The 16504-nt window shown below is 38.0% G+C and overlaps 1 protein-coding gene across 6 annotated transcripts in view; it reads right to left on the bottom strand.

Moving 5' to 3' along the window:
* The window catches only part of Erc2 (ELKS/RAB6-interacting/CAST family member 2), a 978194-nt gene that overhangs the window by 439825 nt on the left and 521865 nt on the right, over nucleotides 1-16504 (bottom strand). For 4 of the 6 annotated variants that reach the window (XM_047532409.1, XM_047532410.1, XM_047532412.1 and 1 more), the window contains one exon: nucleotides 12496-12507. The exons of the other annotated variants lie outside the window; for them this stretch is intronic. In XM_047532409.1, coding sequence (XP_047388365.1) covers nucleotides 12496-12507 — 12 coding nt within the window. The remainder of the gene's footprint in view (nucleotides 1-12495; nucleotides 12508-16504) is intronic. 6 annotated transcript variants of the gene reach the window in all.

Genomic DNA, 16504 nt, shown 5'->3' with positions numbered 1-16504 from the left:
AAGGAAGGAAGGACTGTATAGAGGGAAAAGAGAGGTGGGAGGGGTGGGGGGCCTCCAGAGAGCTACAATCCCAATCCAAATAAAATCAGTGAGACAAAACCTTGTGCCTAGAAGCCCCTGTTGGTTCTTCCTCTTATGTTGGGCAGAATATTAAACTCCACAACCTGGCTCTCAAAGCCCTAAATACTTTGTACATCTTAACCCCAATATACACAAAAAGTCTACTTCTTCACTTTCCATACAGTGTTTGCTTACACTGAATTTCTCTCATTTGTTAGGTTCTCTTTGTTAGGTTTTTCCCATCTCTACACTTCAGGAAACTTTTCCCGCTTTCTAAATGCCCCTTTTCCTAACAAATTCCTACTCAGTTTAATGATGTGTCCATTGCAAATTAATATCTCTTACAGGGTTATTGCTGTGATGAGAAAAAATGCACATCAGTGTTTTGTATGAGCTTGGCCCGTGGAAAGAGCTCAGTGAATGGCAGCAAATCTTTTTTAAAAAGGCACTTAGGATTATCTTTCCCTAAAACTATATGTGCTTTTAAACTTTACAAAACTGAGTTGATCGTCCGATAAAAACAGCCTGCAAATAACATTTAAATTGTAGAGAAGTTGAAGAAAGAAATATTACTCATTCTGCCCAACACATCTTAGTTTTGGAGGACTGGATGGAAGGAAAATGTCTTTGAGAGATGAGAAGGTAAGCCAAACAAACTGACAAATGACAGACTAAAAAAGACATCCTACTCTCCCCAGCAGCTCCAGGAACTGAGAAGCCAACACAGATCTTTTCCATCAGGCATACAAAGTCATTAAAGCTTCAAAGTTAAAAGTTTAAAAAAAAAAACAAAAACCCAAGCTCTGTAGGAGAAGGCCCATACATTTTGATGGCATGATACCTACCCTCTGACCTAACATAACCATGAGGAAGGAATGATTCCACAGCAGATTACTGCCTGGACAAGGGCACTAGTGCGAGGTTTGAATTCTAAGCCTCTGTTACATGCTGCCAACCCTCCTACTTGTCTCGGTCAAAATCAAGGCAGATGCTGATATTGTGCTGCAGAGAAGTTCAGTTCTCCTTCAGAGAGTTGTTTTGTTCTTTTTTCCAAAGGAAAATCATCATATATCACAACAAACGCCTTCATTTCTTTTCAGCTTTCATGCTGCTGGGATGCTCTGATCACACTGTGTGGGGCCGTGAAGAACTGTCTCAAAAATGATTCCTGGAAGAAGCAGAAAACCCCTCCTAGAAATACATCTTTTCTCTTGGCTGCTGCCCCAGAATCCCCCGCCAGGAACCATCCTAAGCTGGCCAGGAGGATGGATGACCCCGGGTCTTCCCCCATCTCTGTCGTCCATGATTCTTGAAGTGAGTCCAGGGCTGATGACTGTCTGCAGTTTACAAAGCTGCTGCCTCTGTGGAGGCCACTCACTGGGCTCATTCAAACTCACTTCAGAAAGAGGAATTTCACATTCCTGCTCAAGAGAGGGTGAGGACTCGGACCAGCAGCTCAAAAAAGGCTGCTGGAATTGCCAAGACAAACAGCTTCTCAACTTCCATTATAAGAGACTTTCATCAATGTTTGGAATCCTTTCTATTATAGAAATAGATTTCCACCCCAAAAGAAGCATATTAAAGAGTGGTCCCTATGGTCTCCGGAGCACTTGGGCCAAAACAATTTAAATGAGCACAAAAAGTTGATGTGGACTAGGATACACAGTGGTTTAAGATTCTGGCTGAGAAACTGAAATGACTGAGTTTGAACTCTGATTCCTCACTTGGTAGCTGTATGGGAGTGAAAAGGTTACTAACGACCTGTGAACCTTGGTTCCCTCATCTCAAACATGGGACTAATAACAGCACCTACTGTCTTCAAGTTGCTAGAAAAAAACATGAGCTAAGCCTTGCAGAATGCACACTACCAAGGCTGGCACCAAATAAGTACTTTAAGGTCTTTTCTCATTTTTGCTGCCACAACAGCATCATCAACAACTACAGGCTACTTAAGCACAATCTGCCACCACAACTGCATTTTCCTAGAATAGCTAAGTTTCTTTTTGTTTATTTTTCCTTTCTTGCTAAAACATGGTCTTATTCTTTGGGAAACATAAGGGTGATAAAACTAAAATTCTGCTGATTTGGTACCTTCATTTTTGAAAAAACATATTTATTCATTATGTCCACATATCTTGAACCTGTTTCCTCTCATGCCACCACCTTATTTCACTACCAATGAAGTATCACTTCTGGCTTAGGCTTCTGTTTCTCCAATAGAGAGATACTACAGAGTAAATCTTCCCGGAAGATACTCTTGATTATGCTCTTCCTAGTCTCAAAAAGTTTAAAATCTCTTAAGTAAACATTAGAAGCTTTACTTATCCAGGCTGATCCTTCTTGTCCATTTTTCCTCCTATTCTCGGGTCCAAGCTACAGAACCTACTCTTTTTTCTGAGCATACACTGTACGTTCCCACCTCTATAGTCTTTCCTCAGGTTCCTCACCTACTTTTCCATCTGGTAAAATCATTTCCATGTTTCTAGTCCAGTGCAAATACCATCACATTCATAGAAACTTCCCCAAGCCTTCCCTCCTCTGAATGTCCATGACATTCATATAGAATATGTCACCTTCTGCCAAGGTGGAGCCTCTTTGCCAAGTTCCAGATTTTTATTCCAACCTTCATACTGGGCACAGCTACTTAGCTATACCAAATCATCTAAAACACAGCCTAGCCAAAGCCTGTTTTTAGCTCCTGCCCATCATATTTTCCACACTTATTCCTATATCTTGCAACAGTTAGGCAGGGATCTCAGTCATGCAGGTAGATATCACTGAACTCAGGAAAAGCTGAGGAATTTGAGTTCCCTGAGAAAAAGAAGAAGTACATGATATTTCTGCTGGCTCTCACAGAAAAAACCAGGATAAAGCTATCTGGGGCTCAAGGACACAGAGTTGGCTAATCTTCACTACCCTGTTGTCTTTGGTCTCTCCACTGCCTCAGGGACTCACATTCTGCTCTACAGACCTTTTCCTATAGACTTAAATTAGTCAGAATGTCTACCTCCTTATAACTCTATTTCTTTGTAGCTCAGATTATTCATTCTGTAAGTATTATTAAGTGTCCACTATTTTGCAAGCACTGATTGGGTAAGACATCTTTTCCAGATAGAAGTTCTACTCTAGACTGAAAGGCAGATGTTGAACAAGCAATTAAGGGTGTGCTCCATGTTCAAGTGGGAAGTTCCATGAACTTGATACACACAAACCTTACCTCCAGTGAATGGCAAAGGAAGGAAGTGACATTTAAACTTCACTTGACCTATGAAAAAAATAAAGCTATATCCATACTTCATACTTTAGACTAAGATAAATTCCAGATGGTTCAAAGACTTAAATACAGAAAAGCAGACCATAAAAATACTGAAGGAATGTTTGTGTCCTCCCAAATATTCATATACTGAAATCCTAACCCCTAAGGTGATGGTATGGAGAGTGGGGCCTTTGGGGAATGGGATTAGTGTCCTTTTAAAAGAGGCCTACAGGAGGAAGTTTGCGTGCTTCTTTTCCCTTGTAAGGACACAGTAAGAAGGCTCTGTCTACCCAGAAAGCAGGTTCTCACCAGACACAGAATCCACCAGCACTTTAAACTTGGACTTTCCACTTTCCAGAACTATGAAAAATAAACTTCTATTATTTATAAGCTATACTTATGGAATTTTGTTACAGCAGCCAGAACAGACTAAGACAAAATCATAAAAATACTAAAAGAAACCACAGGACAATTGTTCTCACAATATTACAGTGCGGGAAAAGTTTGTAACTATGATGAAAAGTTAAAAAAAAACTTTTTTTTAAAGACAATATGTTTGACTATATAAAAATGATTTTCAAAAAATCTAAATAACAAAAACCACTATTAGCAAAAGAAAAGTAACAAAGGTGGTAGGAAGGAGCATTTAAAAACTCATATTAAAAACAAATGGAGGGGCTGGGGTAGTGGCTCTGTGACAGAGTGCTCACATAGCATGTGTGAGGCCCTCAGTTTGATCCTCAACAGCACATAAAAATAAAATAAAGCTATTGTGTCCACCTACAACTAAAAAAATATTTAAAAAACCAAATGTATAATTTTCTGAATGCATAAAGAGCTCATACAAATACATAAGACCAATAAAAGAATATGGCAAAGTATAAATACATTTAAACATATCCACCTTAACTTGTAAAAAGATAAAAACAAATCAGAACTATATTAAAAAACACTTAAATATCATTTTTCACCTTCTATGTTAAAATGACAAAAAAGTCTGAAAAACACTGTCCTTGCAGAGTTAATTCAAAGAGAAGACATCTTACATACCACTGATGGAACTAGAAGTGGTCACTCTGTAGAGGTCAAGTGGCAAAATCTAGCAAAATTAGAAGCATACTGTCCTAGACATTCCATATCTAGGAATTTATCCTGAAGATACATTCATATACATACAAAATTAAGACTATTCACAGACATGAATTATAGCACTCTATATGAGAGGAAAGGACCTGAAACAACCTAAAAGACCTTTGGGAGAAGACTGATACAATGGAATACAGTGCAAAGGTAAAAAGGAACAGAAAATTTTTGTATACAAATACAGGAAGATCTCAAAAATAGTTTGTTAAGGGAGAAACTATATATTACATAATACCATTTGTTTAAACCTAACATTGTAAATACTATCAATCTCCTCTGAACTTCATGATACTGCTTCTGGGGATAATCCCAGTCACATCACAGTGCCTGGCACAGAGAGAGCATCAATTACTATTTGGTGAATGTGAATAAGGCAAAGAATAAAGGAAATAAATGAATGAAGGAACACAGCCTGATATGTGGCCCATCCTCTAAATTCAAATCAATCTTTTTATACATGAATACAGAGAGCTGAATCTTGGCCACTTATTTCCAGAACAATCTAAAATGTGTCCTTATATAAGACAAAAAAGTATGGGTGAGTTTACATACTTATATATAAAATTACTTTTCAATATGCATGAGTTTTTTGTTTACTTATTCATATTCCTGAGAGAAAAAAGAAGTATTCAGCAGGATAATGTTGTTTTCAATCTTTCTGTCAGAAAAAAGTCTCTTAATAGCTTGGGGGCGCGGGGTCTGAAGGTTTTATTCTAGTTCTTCAGATTTTGCAACTAGAAAAACTATGAACGCGGCCTTGACAGGTTCATCTCCAGCTTCTTTCACGTATCAACTCTCCATTCTCCCCTGTTACTCTACGCATGAAAAGCTACATCACAGCCATAATCATAACCACAACCAGTACCACTTAGTGAACACCTATTATGTGCTAGCACTGTGCTCCAATCTCAGTGTGTATCCTGGTCACAAGCCCATAAGAGATGAGCTATAATATAGCTGTCTCCATCTTACAGACACAGAAATTGGCTTAAAGACATGGCTCAAGTGCTATAGCAATGAAGATGTTTCTCAGAATGTAGTTTATTTACTTTTCTACATTTAATAGTCTTAACAACAGGTAACATCTCTAATAACCTGAATGAGGAGTGAAATATTAGCATAAAGTAATAACAGGTCTGGGAAAGACTACATACATGAAATTCAAGAGTGGAGCTTCTTTATCTGCTCAGGAATCCCTAAAGAGCCCCTACTTTGTGTGCCTGGGTGGTGCAAGAGCACCCACACTCAACAAAGTGATAGGACACCTATCTGCCAATTACCCAGTGAGTGTTTCTCACCAAGGTCCATTCACCACAGGTTATCAGAAGATTCTCCAGCTATTCATTATTATAACCAACTCATTCCCTTCACAGTAATTATCTTTGAGCAACATATCATGCTGTCCTTGGATCCATCAAACTGACATATGATTAAATAGCAGAGAGGTCTGAAGTTAAATTTAAAACAACTCTCTTACACTTCAACTTACACATCACATCAAGATCTATTCAGCCACAGGAAGATTCCAGTTGACCAACACCAAAGACCAGTGGACAACTCTGCTGTTACTAAACGTTTCCATTTGAAAAAGGTATTGGCTGTTTTCTTAAAACCTTCAAAAGAAATTTTCCCAGGACCTGAAGCAAAAATTTGCAAGCAATTATCTGTACAAAATTCCACCTGCACCAAACATTAAAATATTCACAACTGTTTCTTCATAATTGCATATGAGGTCTTATGAGAAATAGCACATTTCCTCCAAACACTCTGAGAGTCAGACGTTTTACTGTTCACAGGATAAAATATTATAAAATATTACAAATTATTATACATATAGCTCTGTAGATACCCTAAAGAGCAATGCTTATATTAACAATGTTAACAATCTAAAAATACTTAGGAAGCTAAAATGAAAATATAAGTCTCACTGTTCCTAGACTAAAAAAAAAAATCACACAGATTCTTCAAGGAAAAATTAATTTCTATTTCTAAGCTTATTCTATAGTTTCCACATTTCAAATTTTGGTACAAGAATAATTCTATAGAATCTACTTTATGTTTGCAGGAGTTATAAAGTTAAAAAAATAAATTTTTTCTGTCTTAAATAAAAACAAATGCATCCATGCAAAAATTTGCCAATTTCAGCCAATTTTTATTTTTCATATTTACTTAGTTTAATATTGTGGTTCACTTTCATCCATGTAGTACTCATTTAATTTGAAGCAAAATGAAAGAGTGGCAGATATTAAACTAATCATAATCCCCATAAAGAAATTTTCCAAAATCTTTGTTAGATATAACAACAACTTATTTGCTTCAGAGACAGATGCACAGTACCCACTCAGTTTTCAATTGGTTTACCCCAAAACATTGTTTTCACAAAAATACGACATTATGCAGTGTGGAAATTCTAAGCACCTTCATCCAATATGGAAGAAAGTCTCAGTCACTAGATGGTTAGGTTTCCCTACAACTTGAGCTAGTATTATGGGTAATGAAGTGACAGAATTCACATTTCATAAGAAAAGCCATATAAAGGAAATAAGATACTATTTTTCTAAAAAGTGATTTATAATAATACTGAGAAACTATTTTTTTAAAAAATTCATTTTCCTTTCTCAACATTTATAGAAAAGGCTAACATATCTTGAGAGATTTACTATTTGATGATATTCATCCATATGGTAGTACCAACTAAAAGCCAAGAGTACTGGAAGAACACAAAAAAGGTTTGGGGCAGGGGAGCAGATGAATGGCTAACTCTACCAGTTTGATATCTCTTATTGTGGGCCAGGACTTATCATGCCCACCTGGGATGAGCTCTTGCTTTGGTTGATGCTGTTGCAATGGATTTGCAAGTTGAAAACCATTTTACTCATTTCTTGGAAACCTCAGAAACACTGTGTAGAAAAATTTTGAGTGCAATGCCTTTATGTTCCTTCAGTCTTCCCCATTTCTCAGGGTACAGAAAAGGCACCAGAGCAGCAGCTCAAGCAAGAGCAAAAGTAAAAACAATACAAAGCATAAAGTCTTCATTCTATAAATCAGAGCTGTCTCAGCAAAACATTAGCTATGGCAAGTTCCACCCAGGCCAGGATCAGAAAGGTGCAAGCACCTACCCGTGGCTATGCCTCAAAGGTTCAAAACCAATTCTAAATATAGACCCCACTTAATGTTTGCAAGAGCTGTAAATCAGGGAAAACAACTTTTTTTTTCCATCCCCAATAAAATATCTGCACCCAAAGCAAAATTAGCCAATTTCTGGCTTTCTACCAGTTTTGCTTGGGCATAAAATTTTCTGACACTTCACCAGAAATGTCAGCATTAGTAAAAGGCAGCTTTAAAGAGGGGAATGATTTTTTGACCTGTGGATAACCCCTTTCACCCTAACAGGAAAGTATGGGGGGTGGGGGGGACCACACCTGAAACCCAGTTTTTCCAGTTACTAGTATAAACAGGACAAATTATTTTTCTTAGTGGTCAAATCCTTCCTTATAGGAAATGTTGGTCTTTGAATTGGCAAGGGGAAGGGTCATATCTGTTTTCCTGCCATATCCCCAATGCTGAATACAGACCTTCCTACAAAGAAGGATTTCAAAAAACAGTATAAGAAGGGGAAGGGGAAGAGGAAACAGGAGGGAAGGAGAGAGAGGAGAGACAAAAGAAGTGAAGGGGGATGAGAATAGTTCACACAGTGATCTGTTCCCCTCTCTTTTGGTGGGAGTATTTTTCTTGAACTTTTAAGCAGCAGCCTGATAGAAAAGCGATCATATCTTTTCTTTGGGCTTCCTAAATGATGCTAGGTTTTCTAGCCATTGCAGTCAAGTCAAGTCTCCAGAAAGAGTCCACCAGTAACTCTCCCTGGGAACTGAGAATAAGGAACAAATTAAGAGTGGAAGGGGAGAGAAAAAGCTAAAGAAAGTTGCTTCCTTCAACAGTCATCTATTTACCAACATTCAAGTGCATAACTGGCATCTCCAGGGTAGGGTACACCATGCTGCACAGAGTTAGAGATCAAGCCAGCAGGTTCAGGGTGGCCTGTAAGGAGAGGCAACAAACCTGGCCCTTGAGAGGCAGGATCTATCTGTACAGGAAGAACCAGGGCTATGGATATGAATCTCAAAATGAAGGGAAAGGTTGGCTGCACAGCAGGCAGGACTGTTTTCCCCCAAATGCTTCATGGAATATATTCTATGAACCATATTTGCAAAACTGCAGATTGAACAAAATAGCACACGATTCCTTCTCAGAGCTTTTATTATGTAATTACACCAGAAGTGACATAAGAACTAATATGTAAATCAGAAAGGATTGACTTCGGGGAAAAACAACACACATACACATACATACTCCTTTACTTACTAGCTGTATTAATCTGAGCAAAATATCAAACTTTCATGAACTCCAGTTTCCTCTTCTCTAATAAAAACTCAGTTGTTATGAGAAGTGAATACTATATAAAAAGAGATCAATCTAGCACTGGCACTTAGTTAATACTCAAATATACTATTTCTGCTGCTACTCCTATTATATCTATTACTGCTATCTTCATTATCATCATCATCATCAACATGTATCATGAATATAAAAAAAAAGAATGTCATAAGCAGCATTTCTTACATGGTTATGGTTTGGTCAGTCTTATATCAGTTCTTCTGTGGAAATGCCAAGTCAGTGTGTAGTCCCAGCCTCTCACATGGTGGGTACTCACAATGTATTTGTGGAGGAAATGGGACAAAGAATTGACCCTACCAAATTGCTGGACAGTAAGAGGGTGCTCTCAGGACAAGGTGTTTTTCATTATTTCCTTGGACAACAGGCCTCTGAGGTCTGGGAGAAGTGACTTCATCTTTTGCTTAAAGAATGAGGGATTGAGAGCACAGTGTTCAACTTTGGGGAAACATCACAAAGAGTTTATTTTCGTAGAAGTGTTTGAAGTGACTCTGTAACAATGAGCTCACGCCTGCTGCCAGGCGCCAGCCATCAGTGTAAGACTGCTTACAGGAAAATGTATGAGGCCCATCACCAACAGCCCCCTAGGCCCCCACCTGTCAGACATGTGATGCCCATGTGCAGGACAGATCCAGAGGATTTGCCCCAAGAAGGACTCCTTCCTCTCCAAGAAAGGACACTGAGGCCCACACAAGGAAATGGCTGACCAAAGATCCAAAGTAAACTGGAGGATGGAAGAGCCTGGGAGAGGCCCAAACCTTCTGGTTTTACTTGGTTGATTTTCTGGCAGGATTCTGAACTGAATCCCAGAGGATATTTTTTCTTTCTTCCTTATTTTTTTTAAAATTCAATTCCTGCATACATTTATAAAGATAACCTCATCTGTCAGAAGTCACATGCTAATCTCACAAGGAGTTCCTAGAAGTGAGCAAGCTTCACATAAACACTCTCCCTGTGTGCAATGCAAGGATTCTGTTAAACCTCTCCAGCTTCTTACTGGTCTGTTGTAAAGACATTCTTGACAGAAATGGAGTTTACTGGAGTGCAGGAGTTGAGCAGTTTTAGAATATGACATTTGCATTTTACCAAACCCAATATTTAATACCTGACTACCTAATTTAAGAAAGAGTCCACACAGAGTTTGAAAAGGAAATGAGATCACCTAAGAAAGCTACTGGAGGGAAGAACTTCCCATGGAGCCCACAGCAAACTGAAAAAAAAAAAAAAATGCCCCAGAGTTTGCAAAGTTTTCAAACCTCAGATTGAAATGTGGGAGCATGCAGGACAGATTACAAACTTCTATTGGTGAGAAAGATCAGACAAGATTTTTCTATAATTCCTGATATGTGTATATGCAAACACATGTATGTGTGAGTGTACACATATATGTATCTCAATGGTAAGGCATATAAAGAAAGCACATGGACCAGAGATCCTGCATTCAATTCAATTGTTACATTTCATTTTATTTTAACTGGTAATCCTGAAAGTGTTTGGGGAAGAAAGTAGTTAACTCTGGAAACTTGTCAAAGTTCAAGAAAGCTTCCAAGATTCTTCCAGACTTTTTTGTTTCCAGTAGGACAGGGCTGCCCAATTCCTCTTACACTAAAAATATAACTAGAGATTATTCACAATGATTGTACATTTTCTCTATCATGTTCATTTGAGGCAACAGTTAAATTATCCAACTGGATCTGGCAAGTATATTTCACAAAATCCAATCAGCACACCCAGCCCTTTACTCAGAGAACCACTGGTTACCCCAAACCCTTACCAACCATCTCCCTGAACCCTACCTTCTGAAATTCAGAGCTTATGTTCATTCACCATGAAATAGGAAGAAAACTAAGTAACACCAGCACAGTTCCTGGTGCACAAGAAAAACAACAGAACATCAATGAAAAACTGAAGGCCCAGGCAGGGGCCTGAGGGGTGAGAGCAAAAGTGGTGCCCAGTCTAAAGGATTTCAATACTGTGAAGTACAGATTAGCAGCAGCAAAAGGAAGGCAAAGGAAAAAGAAAACAAAACAAAAAAAAGGCCAGGAGAAAGCTTAACGCTTCACTAAATGAGTGGATCCAAAACTTGAAGCAAAGGTTTGGATGTCATGTGCCTAAGCCTCCTGACTGCTCCCATTAATGATGTCTGGGTTTTTAGACCAGATTTGATCTGTTCCAGAAGTCATAGGTTTTTGGTGAGAGCAATTCTATAGAGCTATGCTTTTAATCTCTGATTAAACCTCTGCTGGGGAAACTTTCGAGAGTGGAGTTTCCTTCTACATGGTGAAATTCAGGCAGTGTCTGTGGGGTGCACAACACAGTATGCAAGAACATAAGAGAAACAGTCAAGAACTGTGAGTCATCATGGTTGGGAGCTAGTGGTGAAACAAAACTGGTGTTTGAGCAGAAGTCCTCCTTTTGAAATTATTTACTGCTGAAGTAAATGCATTGGTTGGTGGCTTGGGGAGTAGGACAGAATAAAAGGTGCAGACTCTGAATCAAGAGGAGAAAAAAAATATACTGTGTCTCTCATAAAGATCAACTGTACTGACTACAAATTAAAGCTTTCTTTTTCCTTTTTACTTTATGTTTGCTTTGTTTCAGTTTCTTTGCATTACCAGGGACTGAATTCAGGGCCTATGAGTCCTACCACTCTTCTACTGAGTTATACCCCAAACCTAAGACTTTATTTGAAGTCTATAGAGAGCTCTAAATCATACAGTGAACATCTTTTAGTAAACTCCTTAATTGAACAATGAAGAAATTGTTAAATACTACTGTGTGCTATCAGAAAGACAAGTCTTCCTTGACGTAAGGAAGAGGAAATTATTGTGTTGAGCCTCCTACATTAGAGAAATCAAATCTGGGATGAATTTTCAAGCAAAACATTCATTTCACTTCTTAATATCAGGGTGTACACATAGTCAACAATGAATCTAGTTTTACACTTAGTTCCATATGCTACGCCCTAGGTAATTAAAGTATATCTTCTGGCTAATAAAAATGAACTCAAAAAGTTAAAACCAAAACAATGACAGGAAATAACATGTGTGTACAATATGTTACCAACACACTGATAATTTTTAAAGTGACTTTTAAGAAAAGTATTATAAATCTTTCAAATCACAAGTGATTTATGAAGCGAAAAGTCTGAATGGTTTGCACTATTAAATTTAGCTTTTAAGTTGCTGTGTCATGGAGGGATCTTTTGTTCTCCCAGGTTAAATTTAGCATCTTGCATTTTGTTTTCCACAGCTTCACACTGTGTCATCATGCAGTCAATATTCCAAACTGTTCAGGAGAAGTGCATTAGGGAGTTATCCCAATGGTTTTCTTGTTTTATAATCCAGTAATTGAATTTATCAAATAACCCAACAGTGATTTATTTCCTCCTTCTTCTTTGCTTTTCCCACCTATACAGCCTTCTCATAAAATAAACCTTCCCGAGGCATGGGATGGAAATGGAAAAAAAAAAAAATGTGGTGGCCAGAGGAAAACCATTTCAGAAATGTGTTGCTAAACAAGTGCAAGCAATAAATTGAGCTTAGGAGGGAAAGGTGGTTAGGAGAAAAACTGAAAGTACTGACCTGAGAGTCAAGCTGATTGGAGCAAGGGTGAAAGCAGCAATTTGGAGGATAAGCAGAAAGGAAAAGGGATAGCAAAAGAGAATAAAAGGAAGGAAACACATTAGTTTTAAACATACAGCCAACAGATGTCATATTAGCAGGTTTTAAACCAAACAAAGGACAATAAAGCAATTTTTATCTAATATCACCCCCAAAAAGCCCTGTGCATAAACTGTAAACTCTTATATTAACTATCATACTTAAGAAACTGGTACCTGCTCTCCTAAGCGTAATCATAGCAAGCACCTATACCACCCAGAGGTGTGCTCTCAGCATCCTTTCTGGAGGGCTATTTATAAAGAAAGTTCCTATCTGTGTTAATATAAAATTTTATTATTTAATAAACGGAAATGGAAATTACTAAGGTATTAGAACTGGCGGTAAGCGCTAAATTGAGAAGGATTTTTACTTGAACCAGGAAGTTGAATGGTTACATCCTATGAGATATTTTTCCTTCATCCCTGAAAACCAAAGGGAGCTGAGCAATTTGGCTATTGGTTCAAAGATTTCCTTCCTAGATGCTCAGAGTACTATACCTCAGCAATGATCAAAGACCCTGTGAGGAGGGCTGCTGGTGAGGTACCACCTGCCCATCAGCTTCCTGAGAGGAGGCAGAGTAAGTTCCAAACTAAGAGTAATGATTTTCAGTTGTGAAAATGAGGTTCCAACTTCATCACTGAGAATATCCACTTCATTTATTTGCACAAAAATGTCTAATACATCCTTCTAATCAATCAAAAAAGTAGTCTCTAATGTCAAAAAAAATTAAAAGAAAAAAGTCATGATCATCTTCCAGGTTCCCACAAAAAAACATGGTAAATATTCCTCTTGTTAATCTATAAAATACCTTTGGCCAAAACAGTGGATAAACACTTGACCAGCTATCTGCTCAGTGGAACCCCACCACTCCACACTGTGAATAAGTACTTTTAAGCATTTCACACAGGAAGGAAAAACAAAACAAATCTTCAGGATAAAGCCTACACTAGAACATTTCAAATGAAAACACTGTTCAACTATAATGATAAAAATCAAAGCTAAAATTCAATATTAAACACATGGTAAAAGTGTTGATTTGATAATCCCTCACATCTGAGATCTCTCTGCAAAGTGTTTTGTGATCACAAATGTACAGTTGATCAAAAATGAGTTAGGTCAGGCCATAGTCATGGTGGAGACTTCAGCAACACTGGCCCCAGATGTCATTTCAAATCCTGCTGGATCAGAGGTAATTAGGCTGAGGTCAAGCTTTAGGGAATACTAAACTGAAATAGCAAGCACACATTTAGGAGTCAGCTGCCTTTTCCAAAGTTTTCATCAAATTCTCAAAAGCATCCATGGTCCTCCCCAAAACACTGCCAGAGATAGTATACAGACATCTGCCACTTGATTTAAAGAAAATCCTTCAAATACATTAATAAACATAAGTGGAAATTACTCAGTTTTGTATATCAAAACAAAAAGAACTTCTATCAAGTTTCTTCCATGTACCACAAAACTTCTAGAACATATTAGCATACTTTAGAAATAATAACAAAGCTTAAGTTTATGTTTCGAAAAGAGTTCTGAAAGGCATCAAGAAAATTGTCAGCACATTATTGAGCAAATCAGAAGGGAAAATAATAGTTTTTCTTTCAACCTTAGATAAGGTTCTGTTAGGCACCTAAAATCATTTCTCAATGTCCAAATGTCTGGCAGCATTAGTCTTCCTTCAGATAATAAAGTGGTACCCTGTTTTCCATTCTGATGGTATGTCTTATGAGAAGAACCCCTGGGACTCCTCCACTGCAGGGAGGAATGTGACAGAGGACTCAGTTTGGGCATTCCCCATCTTCTAGACAAACACTGACAAAAATCCCTAACAGATTTAAGATAATTACATGAAAGGTCACCTGACTGATCCCTTCCCTTGGGTGGGATGCAAGAAATACAGTGGCAGCAGGTCTTGCTTGACAGACTCTATTAACTTCTCTCTTTCCCCTAAGGCACTACAGGATTAATTCTGAAACTTTAAATAGAACTCAGAGACCTTGATGGGCACTGATACAGAAGTACCACATATTTCAGTGTCTCTAAGGTTTAATTAGCTACATGGTTATGATTCTGGCATTGGTGATGAAACAAAGACATCAGCTTGATTTTGACCACCTCTCAGGGATGTAGTCAAGGCCCACCACTTTCTGCGTGGCCAACTCCTCCAGACCAGCCTATAGTCAAAGGCAGAAGCTCCCAACTGGGCAATCAGAATCAAGTGTAAGAGTTTACAGGCAGAAGTGCACATGGGGACCACACTACAATAATGTACACCTTAAAAAGTAGAATCGAATGACTGATGTAAAATACCATTTGCACAGAATTTAAGAGGTAAATGCATTGTGTAAATGCCAGGCTTCTGCTATTGGGAACATGTCCATTGTGAAGGAAATAAAAATTGTGAAGATTAGCAGAATAGGAAACAAATAAACTGCCCTCAAAGAGAAGCAGGCCAGTACCATTTGAGTTATTCCTAACCCTGTACTGTTACATATGACTGAAGTTCTGGCATATTTTAGAATACAAGTTGCTTTTTAAAAGATACTTTCACTCTGGTAGGTCACATTACAAGCTAGAGACCACAAAATTATTTCAAGTTCAATTATTTTAAGTTTGGTTTTCGAAATCACAAAATTAATTGCAAGCATTTCTCTCAATGACTCCAAAATGGAGATATATGTCATATTGCTAAGAAATCTTTAGTTCCCAACCTTATGAGGTATGAATTTTATACTTTAAGCCAGCAAATGTAGATACTGCCCAATGTAGAAACAACTGCCTGACAACTCAAGGAAGATGTTTTAGTCAGAATACACACATAGCCCAGCAGATAATGCTTCAGAAAGGCAGGCCAAAGCTTAGTTCTCCTTTTCCCAAGACACTTCCCCACTAGATCTCCACCCCCACTTCCTTAGGGGCCTGTGCTGGAGCTGGGGCTCAGATATTTCCCAGACTATGTTCTGCTGCTGAACCCAAGACACAGGCAGGCAGAGACCTGGGACAGAGTCAAGTCCCACCACACGTTTTATGAATTACAGAGCCTGGGAGGCATCAGCTTTAAGGAGAGGCAAAGGCAGAGATAAAGAAAATGTGCAGAAAGTACATAAAGATAAATGCCTGTAAAATCACTGCTGCTTTAATGCATTCCATATTGAAGAAATAAAACTGTGAATATTCTTGATGATTTAATGGCAATAGAGTCTAGCTAAGACCTATTTGCCCAACTAGACAATTAAGGTATTTATATGTAAATGTTTATAGTAGTTAATCCTTATTTTCAATCACAGTTCTGGGGAGCTGGTTTAATGAAGAAAAGTGCCTTCTAAACATGGGGCACATCACTTTTCCTCCTGAAAGCTAATAAAGAAGAGGCAGATCTCTTGTGGCTGCCCACCAATGCCTGCTCAGGGAGGGTTCTTGGCAAACTGCTTAGCACTACTAGACTAGTTTCTCCATTTTGGCCCATTGGTGGAAGGAATTATTCTCAGTGGCTCTTCTGTTGGTCCTGGGTTCAAATCCCAACTTTGAGTCTTACAAGCTCTGCAACCTTTAAGAAAGTTACTTAAGCTGTATATTTCATAATTTCTCATCTATAAAATGGAGATCAAGATAGTTTCTGTGTTATGGATAAGATTAAATGTATTCCATATTGCAGGTTAAGTGTTTAGCAGACTATCTGGCTTGCTGAGCATAAAATATACTATTGTTATGATTATAATTATTGTTTTTAATAGTATTGTTATTATCATCTAGGATATCTGCCACAGGGCTCACTGCTTCTCAGAGCAGTGGATGAAGAGTCTAGAAACATGTTATAGTTTCTCATCTTTCTGACCATGGGACCAATCTCTAGAAGGTCACTCAACTTTTTGAGGTCTTCGTTTTCTCACCAATAAAAAAAGACACAGATATAATTTCCCTGAGATCTCATAGTAAC

Source organism: Sciurus carolinensis, chromosome 17, assembly GCF_902686445.1.
Source record: "Sciurus carolinensis chromosome 17, mSciCar1.2, whole genome shotgun sequence".
NCBI lineage: Eukaryota > Metazoa > Chordata > Mammalia > Rodentia > Sciuridae > Sciurus > Sciurus carolinensis.
The sequence above is the reverse complement of the archived record's forward strand: the minus strand, read 5'-3'. Positions and strand labels throughout refer to the sequence as shown.